Consider the following 21,145-nt stretch of genomic DNA (forward strand, 5'->3'; position numbering starts at 1 on the left):
GAACGATAACTCTGTTATTGTTACCTAACTGAGCTGCAAGTGCAATATTATTGTGGACAAAAAAGGTTGAAGAAGAGGCTGCATTACTTGTTAATATAATTTGTGTTTAGCTGGTTTTGGTAGGTTGTTACACAAATCGCTTCATGCATGTGGTCTTACAATAGTTTGAATGTCTCTCATGAATTGAACACTTATGCAGCTGATGATCTAGTAAAATATAAGAGTCTACTCTAGTAAAATAATATTCAACAATTGGTACATGAATGACATTTTTATGTAAATTTTTTTAATAAAATACTGGTTAATGTTAATAACAAAATGTTGTTATGCTCTGTATAGACGTTTGAACATTATGATATTTCTGTGCGATCAGCTGTCTAACCAGTGAATTTGTAATAGAAGACTGAGTAAAATGCAACCACAAGACTAGACTCCATGGACTCGAACCTGGGACCCCCAAACTCTTGACAGACGCTCAAACCATTAAGCTAACTAGTCACCGGCGTTTAGCCCAGTTCTGTCCCTCTACACCATAATTTGACACTTGTTGTAACGTTTGGATAAAGACTTAAAAGACTAATTCAGACTTATGGTTTAAACAATTCACATACGGTACACATTAAATAGAATGATTAACATATCAACTTGATATATTATAATATGGTAAATCAATCTATATGTCTGTAAAAGAGGAAATTATACTCTACACTTTTACATATGTAAAAGGCCTTTATGTAGACTTATATAATTAATTGCCCTTCCTAATCCGTAATTCAACCAAGCGCCACTGCATCCTTAAATAACCTAAATTTTTATCATTATGTGTTGATAGGACGTTAAATGTTCACAACCGACCAAATGTAAAGTTAAAGTCACAAACATATATTTTTTTTCCTTTTAGATATTGTCATGAAAGACTCCAATTCTGAACTCTGAATAAAAGACACACAGAATGCATGTGAAGTTGGTGCGACTTTTGTCCCACCCATTATTGAAGTGCCAGCAGGGTTTGACGTGTTCACGGCTGCAGTACTGGCGACGATATGCTTCGGCCGAGGCAGAGCGAAAACCTCTACGACGAGCAACAATGGGATCTTGGCAGATGCATGATTATGGTGGCCCTGATGCTTTGACATTTTCCTCCACTGCACGTGTTCCCCGTATACACAGTCCCAATGAAGTGCTGGTGGAAATACATGCTGCCAGTGTCAACCCAATAGATGTTCTCATGACAAGTACGCCGTCCTCTAATCTGTTGTTAATTTAATTTATATGCACTATTTTCTTATTTTATTCAAAACACAACACATGATAACTTGATAGTTCATGATCAAGGGCTCTGATAGAGTATGATCAAGACTTGTTTTAAAACATTTGTTTCTCTAAGTGTGAAAGCTGTGAGAAATGTGTGTCTAGATGATGGTGATGATGATGATGATGATGATGTAGCAGACTGTTTAATTCATAATTCTAAATTTTATTCTGTTGGAGGATAAGTAGGTATGTAACAAATAACATAATTTATTATTTTAAAAGTTTTTTTTTTTTTTTTTTTACAGAGGGTTATGGAAAAGATATTCTGAATATCATGAGGGGCAAAACCTCCCCAATATCCACGGCTGCAGAATTTCCTTTGGTGTTTGGCCGGGACTTCTCCGGAGTGATTGCTCAGAAAGGAAAGGCAGTCCGTAACTACAAGATTGGAGATGAGGTGTGTTTTATATTAGATTAAAATTTTATTTAAAATTATTAATCAAAATTTTTTTATTAAGCAATATGGATAACGGAAAAGATATTCGTCAAACTTTTTTTTATTCAAGTTAAATATATATCAAAAACCTTAACAGAACAATGAGCAAAAATAAGAAATTATACCAGGTATTTATATTTAGCAAATGGCTCAAGAAGATCTCACTGTGTTGTTGCTTATTTATTGTTTTTGTTTTAAATATTCACCAAAAGGGCTACTTTTGTATTGTAAAAAAATTATATATATTGTTGTCATGACTACTGCCATCCTTTTTTTTAATTTTGAAAGGTTTGGGGAACTCTCGGAGGTCAGAAACAAGGATCACATGCCCAGTTCGCAGTAGCAGATTTGAATGAGGTTTGACATCACCTTTCCCTCTCATAATGGTCATTTGATTTTCCACCAATTGCTCACATGTAACATGCAGCTGTATAAATGGGTACCAGTTTGCTGGGAAGAAGGACTGGCTTTCTTCCATAAGATTTAAGAGTCTCTGACTTTTGTTCACTTATAGAAATAGCATTTAAGCTCTGCATACATCCAACATCTCAAATTTGACACTTGGAAAAATTATATGCAAGAATTAGAAACATATCGCCTAATATATGTCACCTAGTAAGGTAGTTTTTATGAACTAATTCTTTAAAATAATTCTGTGAAATTATATTTTGAAATAATTCTTTGAAATAATTTTACATTACTTTCACTGCGACTGTAAAAGACACTTGCAAGCATTGGATCTCTTGTGAAATCTATTGAACACTAAAAATATCTGAAAAGTCATCTGAATAAATTTGAACTGCTGTCTGGTTGAAATACAGCACTGAGAACTATTTTGTTTATGTAGTTATTAAAAGCCTAAGATCATCATGTGGTAATATAGCATGTTGATCTCGTTTGTTAAAGCCTAAGATTATCATGTGGTAATATAGCATGTTGATCTCATTTGTAGATTTCTAAGAAACCTAAGTCTCTCAGTCACACTGATGCTGCATCTATTCCATATGTAGCAGCTACAACCTGGGCAGCACTGGTTCAGGTCGGAGAATTAAACTCTCAAAATACACAAGGAAAAAGGTTGGTGTGATCCCTATAACATGATAATCTAGAAACTATTGAATAATTTAAAAATAATTACGATTAGTTCATAGAACAGCACTCAGATTAAAAGAAAAAAAAGGATCTAAAGGCGTGCCCCAAATTTTTTAAAATAATGAAATTAGGCCTTCGATCTTTCTTAAAACAAGAAATATCTTTAAAAAAGATAAACAGCATAGTTTTAATGCTGATAGTTATAATGTAAAACTGCTGGTAAAATAAACTAACGAACTAATGCATTCAGCACGGATAACAAAATAATATCGGTTTGAATCATTTTTTTGTGATAATAAGATTACATTTGAATCAGGAATATAATTTTATTAATGTGTCATTTGAAAAGATACATCCACTTATTTAGCTTGCATTCAATCTTAACTATGTTTTGTTTTTAACTGCATATCTGCATTTTGCATTGACCGCTACATTGACCAATCACATACTTCATGTTGACCAGTAACCGTACTAACGCTACCTGCCGCGTCATATCCGGGGCCAAAAGAATATTATACGGCTATGCCAACAAAGGAGATTCAATCTGAATCACTGTTCTATGTTTCCATATACAGAGAATATTCCATCTGTTCGTGATGTAGAGTTATCTGCTCTTGTGAGTAGGTATTGATCATTGTATCATTCATTTGTGGGAGTAACAACATGAATTTGTGAGATCTCATGCAAACTAATAATGTAACAATCAATACCTGCTCGCAATAGCATTACAAAATGACAGAATATACAATATCAAGTATGATTTTTATTATTCATGTGGCAGTCATTTCCCTTATAACTAAAATTACATGACAACTTTCAAAATTACTTATCAGTCATATAAGCATCAGTATAGCATGATTTAACTAAATGTGGTTTCTGCATTAACAGTTTTTGGTTGGAATAAGATAAAGAAATGTGAAATAATCAAAATAGTGTTTATATTTTGAACATGGGACAAAATGTTTTGTGCCAATAAATGTGTTTTTATAATTTACACCTGGCAGAATTTTTTCTAGAAACTTTGGCCTGTTTCTAGTTTTATAAAATTCATGTACAAAGCATGATTCAAATCAACAAGAAACAGCACACAGTTGGTAGTTTTTTTTACACTACTGGAGATCTGTTTTCTCATGACTTGTTTCAGGATTTTGGTTCATGGTGCATCTGGTGGAATCGGAACTTTTGCAATACAGGTAAATGCATATCCTTAAAAAATTTAATTGGTCCTTACTGTTGCAGAAGGGTCTGTACTCAGTCTGTCTGTTTTTCACTTCATCTGTGGCATAAATAGATGGATAGAAAACAACCAATATAATATATCATATCCATGTTTAAAAAAAAATGTTTTGTTTATTTGCCAGCTGTTGAAATCTTGGGGTGGTCATGTCACTGCTATTTGCGGTACAGACGGAGTAGACCTTGTCCATGAATTGAGAGCGGATGCTGTCATCGATTATAAAACCCAAGATCCTAAATCTGAACTGCTGCAAATGGAAAAGTAAGATCCCTGGTTGTGAGTGGCTGTTTGGACAGTGAACCTTTTTTTATCATAAAAGTAAAGGTCAAGGAAATATCTGTTTGACCTGAACATGGCAAATCTCACTGGGAAATCTAACAAAAATTGAAAAATGAATATTAATATTTATCAAAGTTGCATCAAGTAATTAACAAAGTAAGCAATGACTGTGTTCTCCAGTAAACCATAAAAGCATAAACATTGTTTAAGCTTTCCATGATTTTTAACAGGAATACTGCCTTGTCAAACCAGGTATAGAATGTTTGTTTATAAGCGAAAATGTTTTGTTGTCATCTTTAAATGAAACATTTTTGTCATTTTTAGATTTGATTTAATATATGATCCACTTGGAAAGGAGAAGACAGGCTATTCTATTGATTTTCTTGAAAATTGGAAAGGTGGAAAATTTGTAACGATAGCATCTCCCCTTCTACCAGAAACAGATAGCCATGGTCTCCTCCCTGGGGCCCTCAAATGGGGAGCTGACCTGGGACTCAACATCCTCAAGGTACATATGTTTTAAAAGATTAGTGTGTTGATTAAATTGAAATATGGAGTTTTTCAATAAGTTGCAGGTTTAAAACAGTTCGTTTTATGCTTCAGTGTTCAAAGTATAGATCAAAACCTTTTTCAACCTAGCAGAAATAAATCAAGATAAAGAAAGACAGAGACTATGGAGGGAGAGGGGGAAGGGTTATGGAAGAAAATAGAGAGAGAGAGGGGGGGAGAAAGATAGGGAGGCACAGAGAGGAATAAGGAGGGATGGAGAGAGTGAAGGGAAATAATGTTGAGATGGATAGAGAAAAACAGAAAGCAAAAAGTTAAGGAGACTGCAGAGAGAAATAGGACAGAGAAGAGGAATGGAATGAAAGAGATCGGGATATGGAAGAGAGAGAAAGGGGTCATGGAAGGAAGGAGGGTAGCGGAAGAAGCTTGGGGAAGGAAAACAAGAATGGGAGAATAGAGAAACACTGCTCACAGGATCTTGATTTATTTAAGATGATATAATGCTATATTTTGGTGCAGTGTTGAATTTTTGTGTTGTCCAAAATGCTAAATCTGTGGTGTTACTTCAGTATTTTGAGAAATATATATCCAATTTTACCAGGGACATACATGTATGTTGGTCCCTGATTTTACCTACATCTGCTGGAATATTAGTTACATGTAGTTGTAATCGTGCCTTCGCGACTCAGTCCACAAATGCAAAAGCTCAGACCATGTCAGTCTCCAAATTAGTGGAGTCTCTAATCCCTCTACGTACGTCCCTGGTTTTAATGAATATTTCTACAATAAGACGGATTCAATCATTCTTTACATGTTTATTTAACAAAGGGTTTCAGAGAAGGGAAAAATTACAGAGTTGCATTCTTCATGCCAAATGGGAAAGCATTGGGCACCATTGCCAGCATGGTGGATGAAAAGCAGGTGAGTTTGACAGGAGAGAATAGAAAGCATGCTCCATCTTAAATTCTCTTTGAATTATTTTTACCTCGAATTTGGTTTTTCAATCATTATCACATTCAATACAATGCAAACTAAACTAATGAAATTAAGGGAAATTTGTGAAAATACAAATTAGCTGCAATTATTTTTTTGCATATTTAATGTTGTGGATAGGGATTTTCGAGTGTTATAAATAAAACACGCCTGAAAAAAAAAACCACAAATGACATTCTATTTCAAAGGCTATTTATTTCACAATATGGGGCCAATTGAAATATATATATCATTGGTCTTATGAAATTTTTTTTTATTATATTGTTTTTAATTGGGGCAGGGCAGTCCACTACAACCCTGGCATCCTGCAAAAGTAAGCAGGTCACCTGGGGGTGTCCTGTACCCCATGAAGAAATTATTCCAAGATGAAACTTGGGAGCCTGTAGCTACCCAGGCTCATTATTTTCCTTACTCATTAGTTTAAGGCATAATTTGACATTGGAAACGTTCATGTCATATTCAATAAGAAAATGCTTTTTATTACTAGGGTTAATTTGCATATCAAATTATTCAAAGTGCTCTATGCAATGAACTTTGCTTTTATTGCAAGTTTTATTCAAAACAAACAGAAAAAATACTCATATGTGGAAATTAAGATGATGACTATGCATATAGAGTGCAAAGAGTTTCTAATTTATTATTTATTTTTCATCTTAAAAGCTTAAAATTGAAGGACGAAAAAAACATTGAACGTTCATGTAACGTTTTTCATGTACAAGGGAAGTAACTCTGTTATTCAGGAAACGTTGTACATACGTTTTGTGCAATCGGAAATCAGTCAAATCACTCGGTCTTTTCCGTTATATATTTGGAAAAGTACTCAGGGAGACGACGGAAAGGCCCGAGTGGTTTTCCGATTGACATTTTGAGTGCTGTTTTTAAGTACTTTCTTCAATTTCAGATTAAGCCTGTGGTAGAGAAAGTGTTCTCCTTTGAAGAAGTACCTGAAGCTTATGAGAAAGTTGGACAACTGCATGGACGTGGCAAAACAGTGATATGTGTGAAAACATGACAAAAACGATGTGATTCAAAGACAAAATTTTGAAATTGAGAATTTTCAATTTAAAAGAGATTTTATTGTATTAAATATCCCTGTGTTCATCTGTATATTTCAACATAATCATTTGCTTGTGTGTTGCTTCTCTCATTTTCACACAACCAGACAGAGACATATAGGAACCGTTTCCAAAAGAACAATTATGATAAGTCAGTTATTTCTCATATATTTGTCCCTGCTATTTTAGGTTTTTTGTTTGGAATAAGATTTTTGATAGGACCGACAGGAACTTAGCACGAATTCCCCACCCACGGCCCATTTATTAAAATGTATGTATGTACAAAAAATGTATTTATATGTGTCGTGTATATTTAGGACTTCGGCGAATAATTCGTGTCAAGTCCCCATGATACGATAAGACCTTTTTTGTTATTGAGTAAAAATAAAACCCATCCATTGGTGTCGTTGTCTGTTCATAACAGTACTGTTACCAACTACACAGTGCTGTATGGTGGTTACTGTATAGTTGGTAATATTAGCGGGATTTAATTTCGCTACATTTTCTGTCATTAAATACAGCGGGAAAGTGTTTACTGTATAATTAGGGTGGTTACCGAAATTCGACACCAACAACTAGGGTTAGGTCAGATTGTGAATATATGCAATATCGGCTCCATGAAATTTAACAATCAGGCAGTACGTCTCTGACATAATTAGATTAAAAACGAAAAAAAAAGTTAAATTTATCAAAATGTAATTATAAGTGGTTCAACCGAGGAAGAGCTAGGACCTGTCATTTCATAGAGAATATGAAATGCCTCGCAGAATATGTGGCCACAAAGGATTTTCTGAACCACAGCTAGTTATTTAAGAATATGTTTTATGTCAAATACGAAACCAAAACGCCTGATGACAAACAAGCATTCTGTGTATTGCTAAAGCAATGCATGTCCCCTATCGGCCCCTCTAAAAATAGTGACCTTGACCCCAAACCCCTGAAACCCGAACTAGATTTGTAGCTACTCATACTGAAGTTACATACTAAGTATACCAACTTTCACCGACATACCTTGAAGCAAATCTTGGTACCCACCGAACCGAAAGTTTTCTCATTGCAAGATCCTCAGTCAGAATGGAATTTCTCTTTCCTGTGAAATGCCAACTCTACTGGCTATATATCTTTTTGTGACTCTTCTGTCAGACATAACAATATAATGATCTTTATTGACCATTTCTGGGGTTGCAACATTGACAGGCCTTCCAGGACGGGTTCATTCTTAAGGCTCTGTCGGCCGCGCTTAAATTCCGCCACCCACCTTTTCACTGTGTCATATGAAGGGGCATTTTCCCCTAGTGTTGCTACTGTAACATTATGGATATCCTTAGGTGTTAAACCTTTTTATGCAGTCATTGGATCACTGCTCTTTCACCGATTTTGTCCATTTTGCAAAAGCCTCTTGTCTTGTTTGAACTAACCAAATGCGACCAGTCCATAAGTACACGGCTCTATATATAGTCGGAGAATAGTATGGCTTACAAAGAACCGTATCCTTGAGTACCTCCTTAAATACGAGGCTCATAACATATCAATCATTCCTTGTAAATATCTGCCGTCAAATTTAACGGCTGGTACATTTAAACTTAAGCTTTTTGTTAATTACTATTTCCAAATGATACATAAAAATAAACACACCAAATACCGAAATAATTTCTGAATCTGGCCTCGAACGTGACAAAAGTGACCAAAACAACAAAATGCAAGTAAAACGGTACAAACAAAGAATTTCACGGAGACCATTGAAAAAGCGCCATTAGGGATCATACCCCGCCTCATCAAAGGTATTTAAATTAAGGAATTTCCTTAGATTCATTAAAGAATCTACGGAAGGCTTCTAAGCTAAGATCTTCCTCTTGAAATTTTAGTGCTTTCTTGTGAAAAAAAATAAGCTAAGGAGTTATCTTAATTTAAGGGAAAATGATGAAAATGGACCCAGGTAATCCGAAAGGGAAAGCTCTCATTTTTAGTCGGCCATACTCATCACTTTTTACAGTGGGGGACAAACATATCTTTTTGCCCCCCCCCCCCCCCCCCCCCCCCCCCCCCCCCCCTTTTTTTGACATCTAAAATCTAAAAATAAGGAAAAAATGTAATGAATTTTTATATTTATTTCGATAAATATCTGAAATTTTTTGAACCGAAAATGTTTCCTTGAAGGCAACGATAAAAACTCAATCTTGTACATCCGGAACATTTTATACACCGACTTTTATACTAATATATCAATCCTCAGGCCTGCGTGTCGGTCGTCTGCACTAGCCTGGTAAGTCAATATTTATATCTTAATACGAAATTTTGCTTAACTTCGTCACAGAGATTCGATAAGTTGAGGATAATTTGTGAAGTTGATTGATTTCATAATGTGAACAAGACAGAAACACAACACGGATAAGAAAGCACGATTTTAACGTGAATAGAGTACATTTGTAATATTAATTACCAACAGGTACGAATACTGCACTGGCATCTGTTGTCGACAAATTAGCAGCATATAAGGTTCGCTTTAGATACACATTCTATCAGATTTAAAGTGAATACCTATTCTAGGAAAAATTTCCCTTTTTCGGATCGGCTCGCGCCTAGGGCGCTCGCATTATCACTAAATTACTGAATCCCCCTTTCGAAAATCCTGGCTAACTTTGCGGAGATGGCATACGATTTGTACTATAGTGCGTAAAAAGTTTAAAAAAAAAAAGAAGTATATATTGCACCCCACCCCCACTCCCACCCCCACCCACTTTTTGACGACTTCCTACGCCACTGCGGATTGGTCCGTTATAATTTTGTTACTTCTAGATGCTAACATCCTAGATAACGCCAGCTTTCTGGGTATACATGCAACAGTTTGCGAAACTTTTTTACGGAAAGAGTATTCCTTTACCAAGAGAGAAATCACCAGAACATTTATCCAGAATAATTTATGAATAATTATGAACAGTTTGATGTTGGAACTTTACGGCGTCATTACTTTCGCCGCGGTGGCCGAGTGGTTAAGGTGTCCCGACACTTTATCACTAGCCCTCCATCTCCGGGTTGCGAGTTCGAAACCCTCATGGGGCAATTGCCAGGTACTGACCGTAGGCCGGTGCTTTCTCTCCGAGTACTCCGGCTTTCTTCCACCACAAAAACCTGGCACGTACCGTGGCTTGTTAAAAGGACGTTAAACAAATAAACCAAATCATTCACAAAAGAAAATATCCAGCGACCATATATGATTATATATAAGTGATCCACGCGATAATCTGCGCGGTGGACAAGAGACATTAAGAGACGACTGTATCAACTTTTGAGAAATAACACCGAGAAAGTTTTATTCTCTGACTATTATTTACTGTTGGAGTTTGTATAACTATTTTAACAGATTTGTGTTTTGGTTAATGTTTAATACTATTTAGAAACACCGCTATTCGTAGTTTAGTGAGACTAAGCACTTTGTATCGAAGACAAGAAAAACATGTTCATACCTTTAAAGAAACAAACTCACATTCCTTAAAATGTATTATTAACATGTTGATATTTTGCCAAAGATTTTCAGTTCACTTATATACCGATATAGGTAGGAGTATGGAATAAGATGTCATGTGATTGTTTAAGACGAAATTTTACTTTTTATTTCCAAGCGTGTTCATATCGTTTGTACGCGAATGATTTGAAGCACAATTTAAAAAAAAAATTAAAAAAAAAAAAAAAATGAAATAAATCTATCGGTGTTTTATGAGACAGTTTTATACCTATCATTACCCCCATACCCACCCTAAGCGTTTAGCGCTGCTAGTGGACTTTATATCCCCGAGGTTTGTCGCTACCCTGAATGCCAACGGTTGTTTAATTCTTACGAATAAGGGACCGCTTCAGAATGATCTATTAAGATTATACATTATCCAAAAATATCTTATTGATAAGATTAAGTGGTTTATGTGTATCTTACAAAAAACAAACAAAGATGAGAAGTTCAATTAAGATTTTTTTTTCAGCAAATGTTTCATTAACGAAATCCACACCAAATTCGCTAGAAATAATCAATTTTTTTAGAACAATAACTGAAAGCTGTCGTTCGTGTCAAGAAGAAGAATGTATGCATGTCACCTGTCGGTTGGAACAAATGTTACCGGCTTTATACAATACTTATATTGTAAGGCCAACCAGTGTGGGTTTATTATATTGACTCAGGACTAGGTCATCAAATAAGCGGATCATGGCACATTTAGAAATTGTAAGATTTAAGTTTTGTTTGGATTACACATACTATAACGATTAAATCTTTTATGAAATGAGAACTTATAAAAACAATCAGTTCGGGTTCATGCTGCCAGAGCGATAGCGATACACAACCAAGTCGGACGCCTTGGTTTCATTCGGACAGATTCCGTTAAGAAGAAGCTAGACCATTTCTCCTTTCGAGTGAAGCTGAATCTTGTATTCATGATGGGGTTCAATATTTTCTGTGGTAGATTGTGGTTAGTAGTTTTCATATTAGTGAGCTTTACACGTGATGGAGTACTTTGCGCCAATTCTACAGACAAATCTAACCTGAACACAGCCTTGCTCACTGGATACAAAGCGAGCGTTCAGCCAGGATCCGACTATACGTCACAGCTTGGTGTAAATGTCAGTTTCATGTTCTCATCTCTCCAGTCCTTTGTGGAAGTTACCGGAGAACTTTCAATCGTGGGGTATTTTGAAATTTATTGGATAGATGAACGATTGTCGTGGGACCCTTCGAACTATGACAATCTGACATACACGACCATGCTACAACAGGAAATCTGGACTCCACCATTTATACTAGTAGACAGTGCTGGTGATCTTAATCTTATTGGTGACGATAACTTGCATTTACAAATACTCCACACCGGAAAAGTGTACTGGTCTCCACCAGGAAGAATATTGTCGTCATGTAACGCTGACGTCACAAACTATCCTTTTGACAAGCAGTCGTGTTTGTTACGTTACATGCCTTGGGCATATTCCTCTAACGAAATTCTGCTTACCGCCATTTCTCCTACACTTACTCTAACCATCTACAGTGAAAATCCAACATGGAAATTAATTAGCACTGAACTCAAAGCTGTCAACGACCCACAATTTCAACGTTTTGAAATGACTATCACGTTTAAACGAAGATATGCGTTTTACATCATCAATCTTATATTACCAATGATCTTCATGTGTTTTATCAATATGTTTGTTTTTTGGATTCCGATAGAATCTGGAGAAAGAATGGGATATTCTACGACATTGCTGTTAACAATAGCAGTGTTTTTGTCCATAGTTACGGACGCCCTTCCACAAACCTCCTCGCCGTCCATAGCATTGCTATGCTATTTATTAATCATTCATATTTTACTTAGCACGATGATAATGTTCTGTACTATCATTGGACTTAGAGTATATTCAAAACCCGCGGATGAACCAGTGCCGAAATTGGTAGAAAAATTTACTAGATTTGTACATGTAGTCACTTGTAAGAAAAACAAACCACGCTGTGACAATACCGTCGCAGCCATGACCAAAGATGGTGAAGTCTGCAGCGTGGACTCTGTCAAACCCGATGATAATGTTATAACGTGGATGACCGCCTCTGACGCTTTTGATAAAGTATGCTTTGGATCGTTTATGATGGTTGCAATGATTAGTAACCTGTCGTTTCTCTTTTTACTGTCTTATTCATAAAGGGCAATTCCTTCGTTCGGACATCAGGAAACAACATAACCGAATTTAAGGGAAGTTCCTTACGTAAGATTTTTCTCCTTGCATCCATTAATGCTTTCCTATCGCCAAGTTATGTAGTTTTCTTGAGGAACGTTGATGTAACCGAGCCAAGGGGTCCCGGGTTCGACCCCCTAATAAAGACATTGAAATAAATATATCATATTGTGTATATGTTCTATATACATGCGTTTTCAGTGTGAAATAATTTAAACTGTCATCCATTTTATCTAATAAAACTGAAAATCCCACTTATTTTAATCTTTCATTTTCTTTATACACGTTGCATGCTAAGAGGAGATTTGTAGATTTGAAAGAGGCGACTAAAAATTATGATTTTATCTTTCTGTAGAAACATTTTAACTTATTAATGTGGATTTTGGCCCTTGAGACGGGTGGTTGTCCCTGTCAGGAAGGCTGTGGAACCGGTCTCTTTGTCGTGACATAGCAGGTTTGTTAAAGTAGTATTTGCTACAAAGACATTGCGGGCCAATCCCGGTGTTGCTATATTGAATCTGGAAGGATGTGTCATATCGATCTTGGAAAAAAACGAGGAGTTCCGGATGACCGATATGCTTTTAATGAAAGACTAATGATCGAGCCAACAGATAATTAAACTGCTATACACAGCTATTAATCGTCAGTCTAGGACTCGCAAGTGATGCTAAGGGACTTAAGTGCTATACCTAGGGGTAATCCGAACATTTCTGATGCTTTATTAGGCTTTGAAAGATCTGACAGATTTCAAAGCCCGATAAAACATAAGAAACTTTCGGATTAACCAGCGAGGAGACTCAATAAATAACGAAGTCCGGGGAAATGTTAAAATATTGATGGACAGGTGCACGTTCTGTAGATTTGATGATTATCAATATTGAACACTAAAATATCGTCAAGTACATGTGTATATTTTGAACAATGTTACTATTCAAATTAATTTAAACGTAAGATACAGGTTACGGTAAACCTCAGGAACCAAAGTCCACCAGCAGCGTGTACCGCCTGCAATCACGAAGTATTGTACTCAAGACAAACATACAAACACGTACGGTATTAACACTCGATTTCAATTTCTTTATTAACTGTGGGCCATATTGCCCATTATTACATATTACTGATACACAATCGCAATACTAGTATACGTGAACAACGGCAATATAAAATACAAAGTTTTAGCCTGGATTCACCAAGTGTGGATAATAAGTTGACCTCATTCAAACAGGGACCGTCCTTACATGACCTTGTTAAGGGTAAGTATAAAAAGGTCTCTTACGAAACCAACCAAATAGGGTTAATCAGCATAGCATATTTATTTTTTAAAATCTACACTAAGCTTCAATATAAGCAGAGACGTCTATATAAGCTGGCATAATTTTCAATATACAAACCTCGGAAAATAAGTACATGTAAGCCGAATAATATTGATATAAAATTTATCCTGGCCGACATAAAACCGTATTACTAAATGAAATAGCTTAACGTGTTCCGTGTACTAAGTTGGAATCATGTTGCCCATCCTTCTTACATTCTGTGATCCTGCAGTTTTCCTTTTATTAATATTAATGGACATTAAATTCTGTAGTCGGCATACAAATATTATATCATCGTTAATATGAATTCCTGTTCTGTTTGTCGTCCGAGTACTCTGAAGACGCTGTGACATCTCGCCCGGATAACTTCTACAATGTTGGGGAAGTTTTATATATAAACGAATGTTATGTTAGACTTCCCTAATGTTTTAGTTTACGTACTGTTGTATTGCAACGTTGAAACAAAAAAAACCCCAAACAAACAAACAAAAAATAAACAGCAAAAAAGCAACAACAAACAAACAAAACAAAACTGTCTGGTAAGTTGCATAGGACGAGCCAGGTCTGGCAAGTTGCTTGCAGCTTGATTTCTAATGGAGTTCTTCGGTCTCCTAGATAACCTCTCGTGAAAAAAGCTTACTTCACCTTAAATACACACACGGATGATCCTCAACCCCCTCGGGGTTGTAACTAAATATTGTACAGCTACACTATTCTAGTAAAAGTTGTTTAGGATCAGTCCTACATTTCTGTCGGTATTTTTCACTTTCTAAGTAAATACCTCTTCTATTAATTTCATTAATCTATTTTCACGCACGATTCAAATTATCATACATACTTACCATACGTCCCTGGTTTTTGTCATGGCTTTCGTTGAATTCCCCACTCACTTTCATTTCGTCATTATTAAAGCAAGAAAAAAACATTTGATTACAACACTGTTCTCTAACCTTTATCCGATTTTCTTCTTTATTGATTATTTTGGGCAGGGCAGTCCACTACAACCCAGGCATCCTGCAAAAGTAAGCAGGTCACCAGGGGGTGTCCTGTACCCCATGAAGAAATTATTCCAAGATGAAACTTGGGAGCCTGTAGCTACCCAGGCTCATTATTTTCCTTACTCATTAGTTTAAGGCATAACGAATTGAGAGGAATATTTTGTTTATATGCAATTTTAAATACCAAGAAGAGAGAAGTATAATTTGCATGTTTCGGAAGTTTTAAGTAAATATTCCTTTAAATTTGATTAACAAGCACGAGTATTTATACATTCTTTAGGATAAATTTGAAATATCAATTCTTAATAAAATATTTTAACGATAAATACAAAAGGTACACAATCGGATAACGAAATTCAGTAATTTTTACAGTCATTTTAAAAAGGGAAGTAACTCATTTTTGGTAACAGTTGACACAAGTTTTCTTGGTGCAAGGGAGGTAATTCCGATTTTTTTAATTGAAATATGTGACTGAATTTTGAATGAAATTCATTTGATTTGATTTTGTGAAATTCAACACTGGATAGTATAATGCATAACGTATTTGATGAATTGATAAAAAACAAGGGACCAATATGGCTAACTCATTCAGTACTTAATTATGACTTTGTAAATAGGTTAAGATCATTCAACATCCAATATTTCTCAAAACTCTGACCATTGTAAAACCTTAATCTCAAGCATCTCCATTTTGTTTTCATGTTTGTCTTCAGAGCGACAACAATGTCATGATGGTTTTTTTTTTATTCCAGCGCCATCTTGGATGTGCTAATGAAAAAAAATGAATAGCAATAATTCTATATCCCTATACGCTTTCGATCTCAGAATGTCACTTAACCAATTACTGTGAATTAAAAATCTGTTGCATATAAATAACAAACACATTTCAATATTATGCTTTTTTTTTTAATTCAGCTACACTAACAAATGTATACACAATCATTATTGTACAAATATTAATTTACTTAATAAGATAAATATTCAGTACAACAGAGTTTTGGATGTAAATGAAATTAAAACTTTGACAAAAATACTATGAAATAGATGGTTCTGTCATGAACACATACATATGAAGTGGATTTAGTCAAACTATTTGACAAACTAATTTCTTAGTATCAATGAATGTTCTCTTAAAGAATGCCACATTTCAGATATCAAACAAACTACTATTACAATTGTATCCAAGACTACCATGATATGAGAAAAAAAAACCTAAATATATATGTTTATAAATGTAACAAAGAGCATGATGAATTAAATTTATTTCAATGCCTCCATTATGGATTGGTTAACTAGTCTTATGGAAACCGATTGAGCTAAAGAGATGTTCTCCCAAGCCAAGTGGTATATTGCAGCTAGTTCATAATTATGATTTCAAATTCTATTGCAATTATTTAAGAAAAAAAAATCAAATTTTCCTAAGGGAAAATCCTGGAAATTTAAAACATTTATTTTAACAACGTCCTTCTGTTGTGCAAAATAATATAAGCTAGATGAAGTAATAAATACTCTGTTACTATAGCACTTTTATAAAATAGTTGGATGTAACACCAAGAGACATTTCTGATATACCAGTGAAATCGTTCATCTCCATCATTCACAAATTAATCAATTCTTCATTAGGTCTCATAGTATTTCAAAGAAAATGAAATGGGAGATATCTCTTAATAAGAAAAATTGGGAGTCCTGGGGCAAGCTTGATGATTTCATTGAAAAAATCTGAACAGATCTTTGAGTTAATGTTTTTGAGTTTTTAATTACGTAAGAATTAAATTTAAATCCGAAAGTTTGGAAAAAGCTTTATCAACAAACTACCAGGTAGCTGTCAAGCATTTCAGCATCTGACTCGGGCACAATAAAAAAAAAAAAAAAAAACACGCAGTTACATATATATGAAATACAATATATACGTAATAATAAAGTTTTTCTTAAAGGAATTCTGGCTGTAACTCAGTGATTCTGGTTGATTTCAGTGAAGATAATATCTCTTAATAAAATACATATAAAATGAAACATTAAAAATCTAACAGTAAAATCAAATGTTTTTAAATCTCTGACAGCTGGATTAAATGTATAGTGATGGAAATATCAGTTACTTTACTAGGAAGACTATCATCAATCCAACAATGATTTTATGCTTATTTTGTAAATTTATGTAAATGGCTAAAATGCTGTCATTATTTTGGTTTACCTGTTGAGATGATTTTTTCTTCTTTTTTTTTTCAGAATTTCTTTTTAATGATTTGTTACGTCACAGTCACTTGTACTTGAAATAATCATCATCAAAAAATAAATGACATCGATATCATTTTTTTTTTCAAACGAATCAATTGTTCTTCACAGGGGTTAGGTAAATATCATTTATTTTGGGCTTTTAATTAATTGTATTTTAATTTATTTATCATGTATAGTTTTAATTAAGATGATACCAGAATATTCATGAAAGTTTCCACATACATGTACATATATGTAAAAAGAAAATTTTCCTTTCAATTCAAAATGAAAGCTGTTACATATTTTGAGACAAATGTAATACTTTGCCACCTTTCTACCATAAATATTTCAGTGCTGTGTGCAAAATAATAAATAATTTCTAGTGAGACAATATATTAAATAAAGTTCACATACAATGAGGATTATTTTGGGTATAAATATTACACAAGAATAAAATATTTCTTATTGAAATGTCAACAAAGAAAAAACACAACAAGCAACTATTGCGTTTCTAATGCCTTTTGAAAATTTAAATCCAGGTCTTTAACTCTTGTGAAAATAGTCATGGCAAGAAATAAATTGATTATGATTTATCATTAAAGTGGGACCTGAAAATAATTATTTTTAAATTTATTTTTCTAATTACAGAGGGAAATTTCACCACATTTTAACATTGATATGAACTTTTCTTCTGTTTTATAACAAACAACTTGATACAATACTTGTCATTTCACATATATATGAATTTTTGAAATACAAGGTACACTGTACAAGTAATCGTAAAATTGCCCTGATAATGATGATTACAACGTAACAACATGCAAACATACAAATGTAAATACCATTGTCTTTGATGTACAGAAAATTCATATACAAAATGTGTATCCTTATACATGTATTAAGTACAAGTTTTTGAAGTGTGACAGAACACTCTAAATCCTACACACTCTAAGTAATATTGTTTCCTGTACTGCTAAATTGTTAAATGTCTAATTTCCAACTGTTTAATAAAATACAAAAAAAAAGTGGATCTGAAATTGTAATAATTAAAACAACATTATGGGATCACTTGTAATGATATGCCATTTACACTTTATAGGCGAACTGACAATTCTTCAAATATCAAACTCTTATTTACATGAATACATTAAAATACTGGTATGTACAAAACATGTCCCCCTCCTCAAACTTCTTAAATATTAAACATAATGGGTGGCAGAGACATCAACATGGGGCACAACATATACGGTTCCTGTTTTGTACATCACTGCTAAATAAGTTATGTGAAATTTTTCGTATGTACATTTTTAAAAATTTATGTTCATGATTGGTCTTTTATATCCGTGACTTTTTTATGATACACTTTAAAAATTTCTCCATCATGTTAAAGTAGGTACCACAGCTTATCTGCATGCTGTTAAAAAAACCCATAACACACAAACTTTAAAGACACATATAAGATTTAACACGTGTTACATGTTGTTCACGACGGTCAGTTTGTATTGTTGGTTTAAATGCTATTAACCAACATTTAAATGAAAATGAATTTAATTTAAAAATTAATTAAAAATTCTAAGATGAAATTCTGAACAATAATTTTATAATATGTATCGGTAATAAAATGTTAAAACACAAATTCATCAGAGGTAGTTAAAACCTATATCTAATCCGTAGTAACTGTAGGAAGTCAGTGGACTGTAAACGTGATGACAATTCAAATGAACAAGAATATAATCATCATGGACCAACCTTCCAAATGTGTATTGTGGATAGTTTCTATTGTATGGAAGCACAGAGACCTCTGTCACACACTGTCATTAAATCTTATTGGAGTATAATTGCTTTGTTTTGTTAAACGTCCTATTAACAGCCAGGGTCATTTTAGGACGTGCCAGGTTTTGGAGGTGCCCGGGGAAAAACCCCTGCCTACGGACAGTACCTGGCAACTGCCCCACATAGGATTCGAACTCGCAACCCAGAGGTGGAGGGCTAGTGTCGAGACATCTCAACCACTCAGCCACCTCTGTCTCTAAGTATTAGTAAGCAGCACAAAATGTATGCCATGATATTGCCGAGCATACATTGCTACAAATTCTGTTTGTGAGCTTTCCATTGAATTTATTTTAACAGAAATTTTCAAGCAAGTAGCTGAATGTATTCTATGGATATTAATTTCTGTCAAAAGTTGTCATGAGGGGAGAGATCGCCCACTGAAGAGTTTCATCAGCAACTGATAATTGCCAATGTATCTCTTGTATATCAATGCACTGTGCACAATTATGTACCATGCATCGTATCAATTACCATATTTTAGCAGTTATAAGCCCTTGATCGAGAATATGCCCACCCCCTATTTTCCACATTTTCATTGCCTTGGCCCATATTTGGGGAAAACCCACCCCCTATGTTCCTATGTTAATGTTGTCAAAAAAAAAAAAAAAGGAAAAAAAAGATTGTTTCTTTTGATGAGAACATTTTGCAGCTGCAATAATTTGAATAAAATTTGTGTATAGTGCTTGACCTGGGTCAGAGTGCCACCCTTTTATTTAGACATACTCTTTCAAACCACATGACCCCCATTAATAAATTAATAAATTACCTGACATCCACTTTAACTTGGCAGTGATTTAATTTATTTTCAAGGACATAACAAAAGCATATTGAATAAAAACTTTTTCAACTTTAAAACTTTAAATATTGATTTATATTATTAAAAACATACCTGAATGATTTTCATACATTTGTAAAATAACTTACGACATTAAAAACGGGCAGAAACTCCATTAGGATCCAGTTACAACAGTATAGTACCATATAAAATAATCATATACCTCCAGCAATTCTACACTGCATTTCAAATTAAATAATAAATGAACTGTACAAGAGGGAGAGACTAAAATTACTGATACATTTTTTTTCTTAAATATAAATATTCTAATCACAAATCTCCATTATATTTCAACATACAGTGGAACTTCGTTAACTCGAACTCGGATAACTCGAATACCCCGCTTAACTCGAAGTACCTCGCCGGTCCCGGCCGAATTCTCTCTTTATCTTATTTAAAAAAAACTCGGATAATTCGAATTCGGATAACTCGAAAAACTCGGATAATACGAAGTAAAAATTTGGTCCCAACAATAAAAATCCTACTTGAAATGTTCGAATAACTCGAAGTATAATTTTCGTCGATTGGTGGCAAACACCGACATTTTTTAAGAGCTAAATTCCGTTTGTAATACTGAACATATCGGCACTACTAACCTACATGCTATTATAAGTGTTTCATAAATTCATAAAAGAAATTGTCGGTTGAATCTTTTAACAACAAGTCTTGGTGATAAAAAGTACTGCTTTACTTACATCAGGTAATTTCCCAAGGCGGTCGCCGATATCAGTACACACGATAGTCAACAACTCATCTACCCGTTCGCTCAAGCGGAACTAATCTCTGACACACCGGTAGATCTACCCGGCTGATGTTTTTACAGGTGTAGAAATGACACAGTCACCGGCGCCTATTAAATCTTTAAACTGCTGAAACAATAGCGTAATTACTGCCGAGGTGTTCAGAGTACAACTGTAACGGTCAGTGCTGTCTATTAAATCGGATAAAACGCCAACTCAGTTACAGTAACATTTTATACGCACATGCGCAGCCCAACTTCCGGTGCTAATACACATGGAAATGGCGTGGTTATCAATAAAAAGTAAGTAGGCCGATCAAACAGTATTTTATATATGTCCAATAAAAGGTAATGGTTCTGTTACGTTTTGTATGCAATCTGTGTTAAACTTAAACGGTTATTTGTTTTGACATTAATAACTTGTTATTTTGTCGAATTCCGTTTTATCGTTTACCTTTTGCAAACATGACTTGCACATCAGATCGTTATTGAAATGACTAAGTGAAAGAAACTTTATCGTGACTGTATATCGGCAAAACTACACCAAATAACAAGTGACATAACGAAACATTACATATATATTTACATGCATTG

The 21,145-nt window shown here is 34.4% G+C and overlaps 2 protein-coding genes and 2 non-coding genes across 4 annotated transcripts; 2 read left to right on the forward strand and 2 right to left on the reverse strand.

Annotated features, from left to right (window-relative positions):
* Positions 1-6: 6 nt before the first annotated feature.
* On the forward strand, positions 7-7,307 carry LOC117327101 (reticulon-4-interacting protein 1 homolog, mitochondrial-like). The gene is made up of 10 exons (XM_033883931.1): positions 7-119; positions 902-1,235; positions 1,560-1,711; positions 2,039-2,107; positions 2,703-2,827; positions 3,987-4,035; positions 4,204-4,340; positions 4,683-4,866; positions 5,694-5,786; positions 6,760-7,307. The coding sequence occupies exons 2-10, from the start codon at positions 953-955 to the stop codon at positions 6,868-6,870; spliced, it is 1,203 nt and encodes a 400-aa protein (XP_033739822.1). The 5' UTR covers positions 7-119; positions 902-952; the 3' UTR covers positions 6,871-7,307.
* LOC117328572 lies at positions 6,137-6,287 on the reverse strand. The gene has a single exon (XR_004532990.1). It is a non-coding gene; the product is annotated as a U12 minor spliceosomal RNA (small nuclear RNA).
* A 3,904-nt stretch (positions 7,308-11,211) lies between the features above and the next one.
* On the forward strand, positions 11,212-12,868 carry LOC117327103 (acetylcholine receptor subunit beta-type lev-1-like). Its single transcript, XM_033883933.1, has one exon. It carries the CDS (start codon positions 11,336-11,338, stop codon positions 12,584-12,586), a length of 1,251 nt encoding a protein of 416 aa, XP_033739824.1. The 5' UTR covers positions 11,212-11,335; the 3' UTR covers positions 12,587-12,868.
* A 2,051-nt stretch (positions 12,869-14,919) lies between these two features.
* On the reverse strand, positions 14,920-15,070 carry LOC117328571. The gene has a single exon (XR_004532989.1). It is a non-coding gene; the product is annotated as a U12 minor spliceosomal RNA (small nuclear RNA).
* Positions 15,071-21,145: the final 6,075 nt, after the last annotated feature.

This window comes from Pecten maximus, chromosome 5 (genome assembly GCF_902652985.1).
Source record: "Pecten maximus chromosome 5, xPecMax1.1, whole genome shotgun sequence".
In the NCBI taxonomy this organism is placed as follows: domain Eukaryota; kingdom Metazoa; phylum Mollusca; class Bivalvia; order Pectinida; family Pectinidae; genus Pecten; species Pecten maximus.

Excerpts from the sequence above, each read along its gene's own strand:
- LOC117327103 (XM_033883933.1), top strand. The coding sequence starts at position 11,336 with ATGATGGGGTTCAATATTTTCTGTGGTAGATTGTGGTTAGTAGTTTTC.
- LOC117327101 (XM_033883931.1), top strand. The coding sequence starts at position 953 with ATGCATGTGAAGTTGGTGCGACTTTTGTCCCACCCATTATTGAAGTGC. Across the intron at positions 2,828-3,986 it reads CAAAATACACAAGGAAAAAG|GATTTTGGTTCATGGTGCAT; the intron begins GTTGGTGTGATC and ends GACTTGTTTCAG. Across the intron at positions 5,787-6,759 it reads GCATGGTGGATGAAAAGCAG|ATTAAGCCTGTGGTAGAGAA; the intron begins GTGAGTTTGACA and ends CTTCAATTTCAG.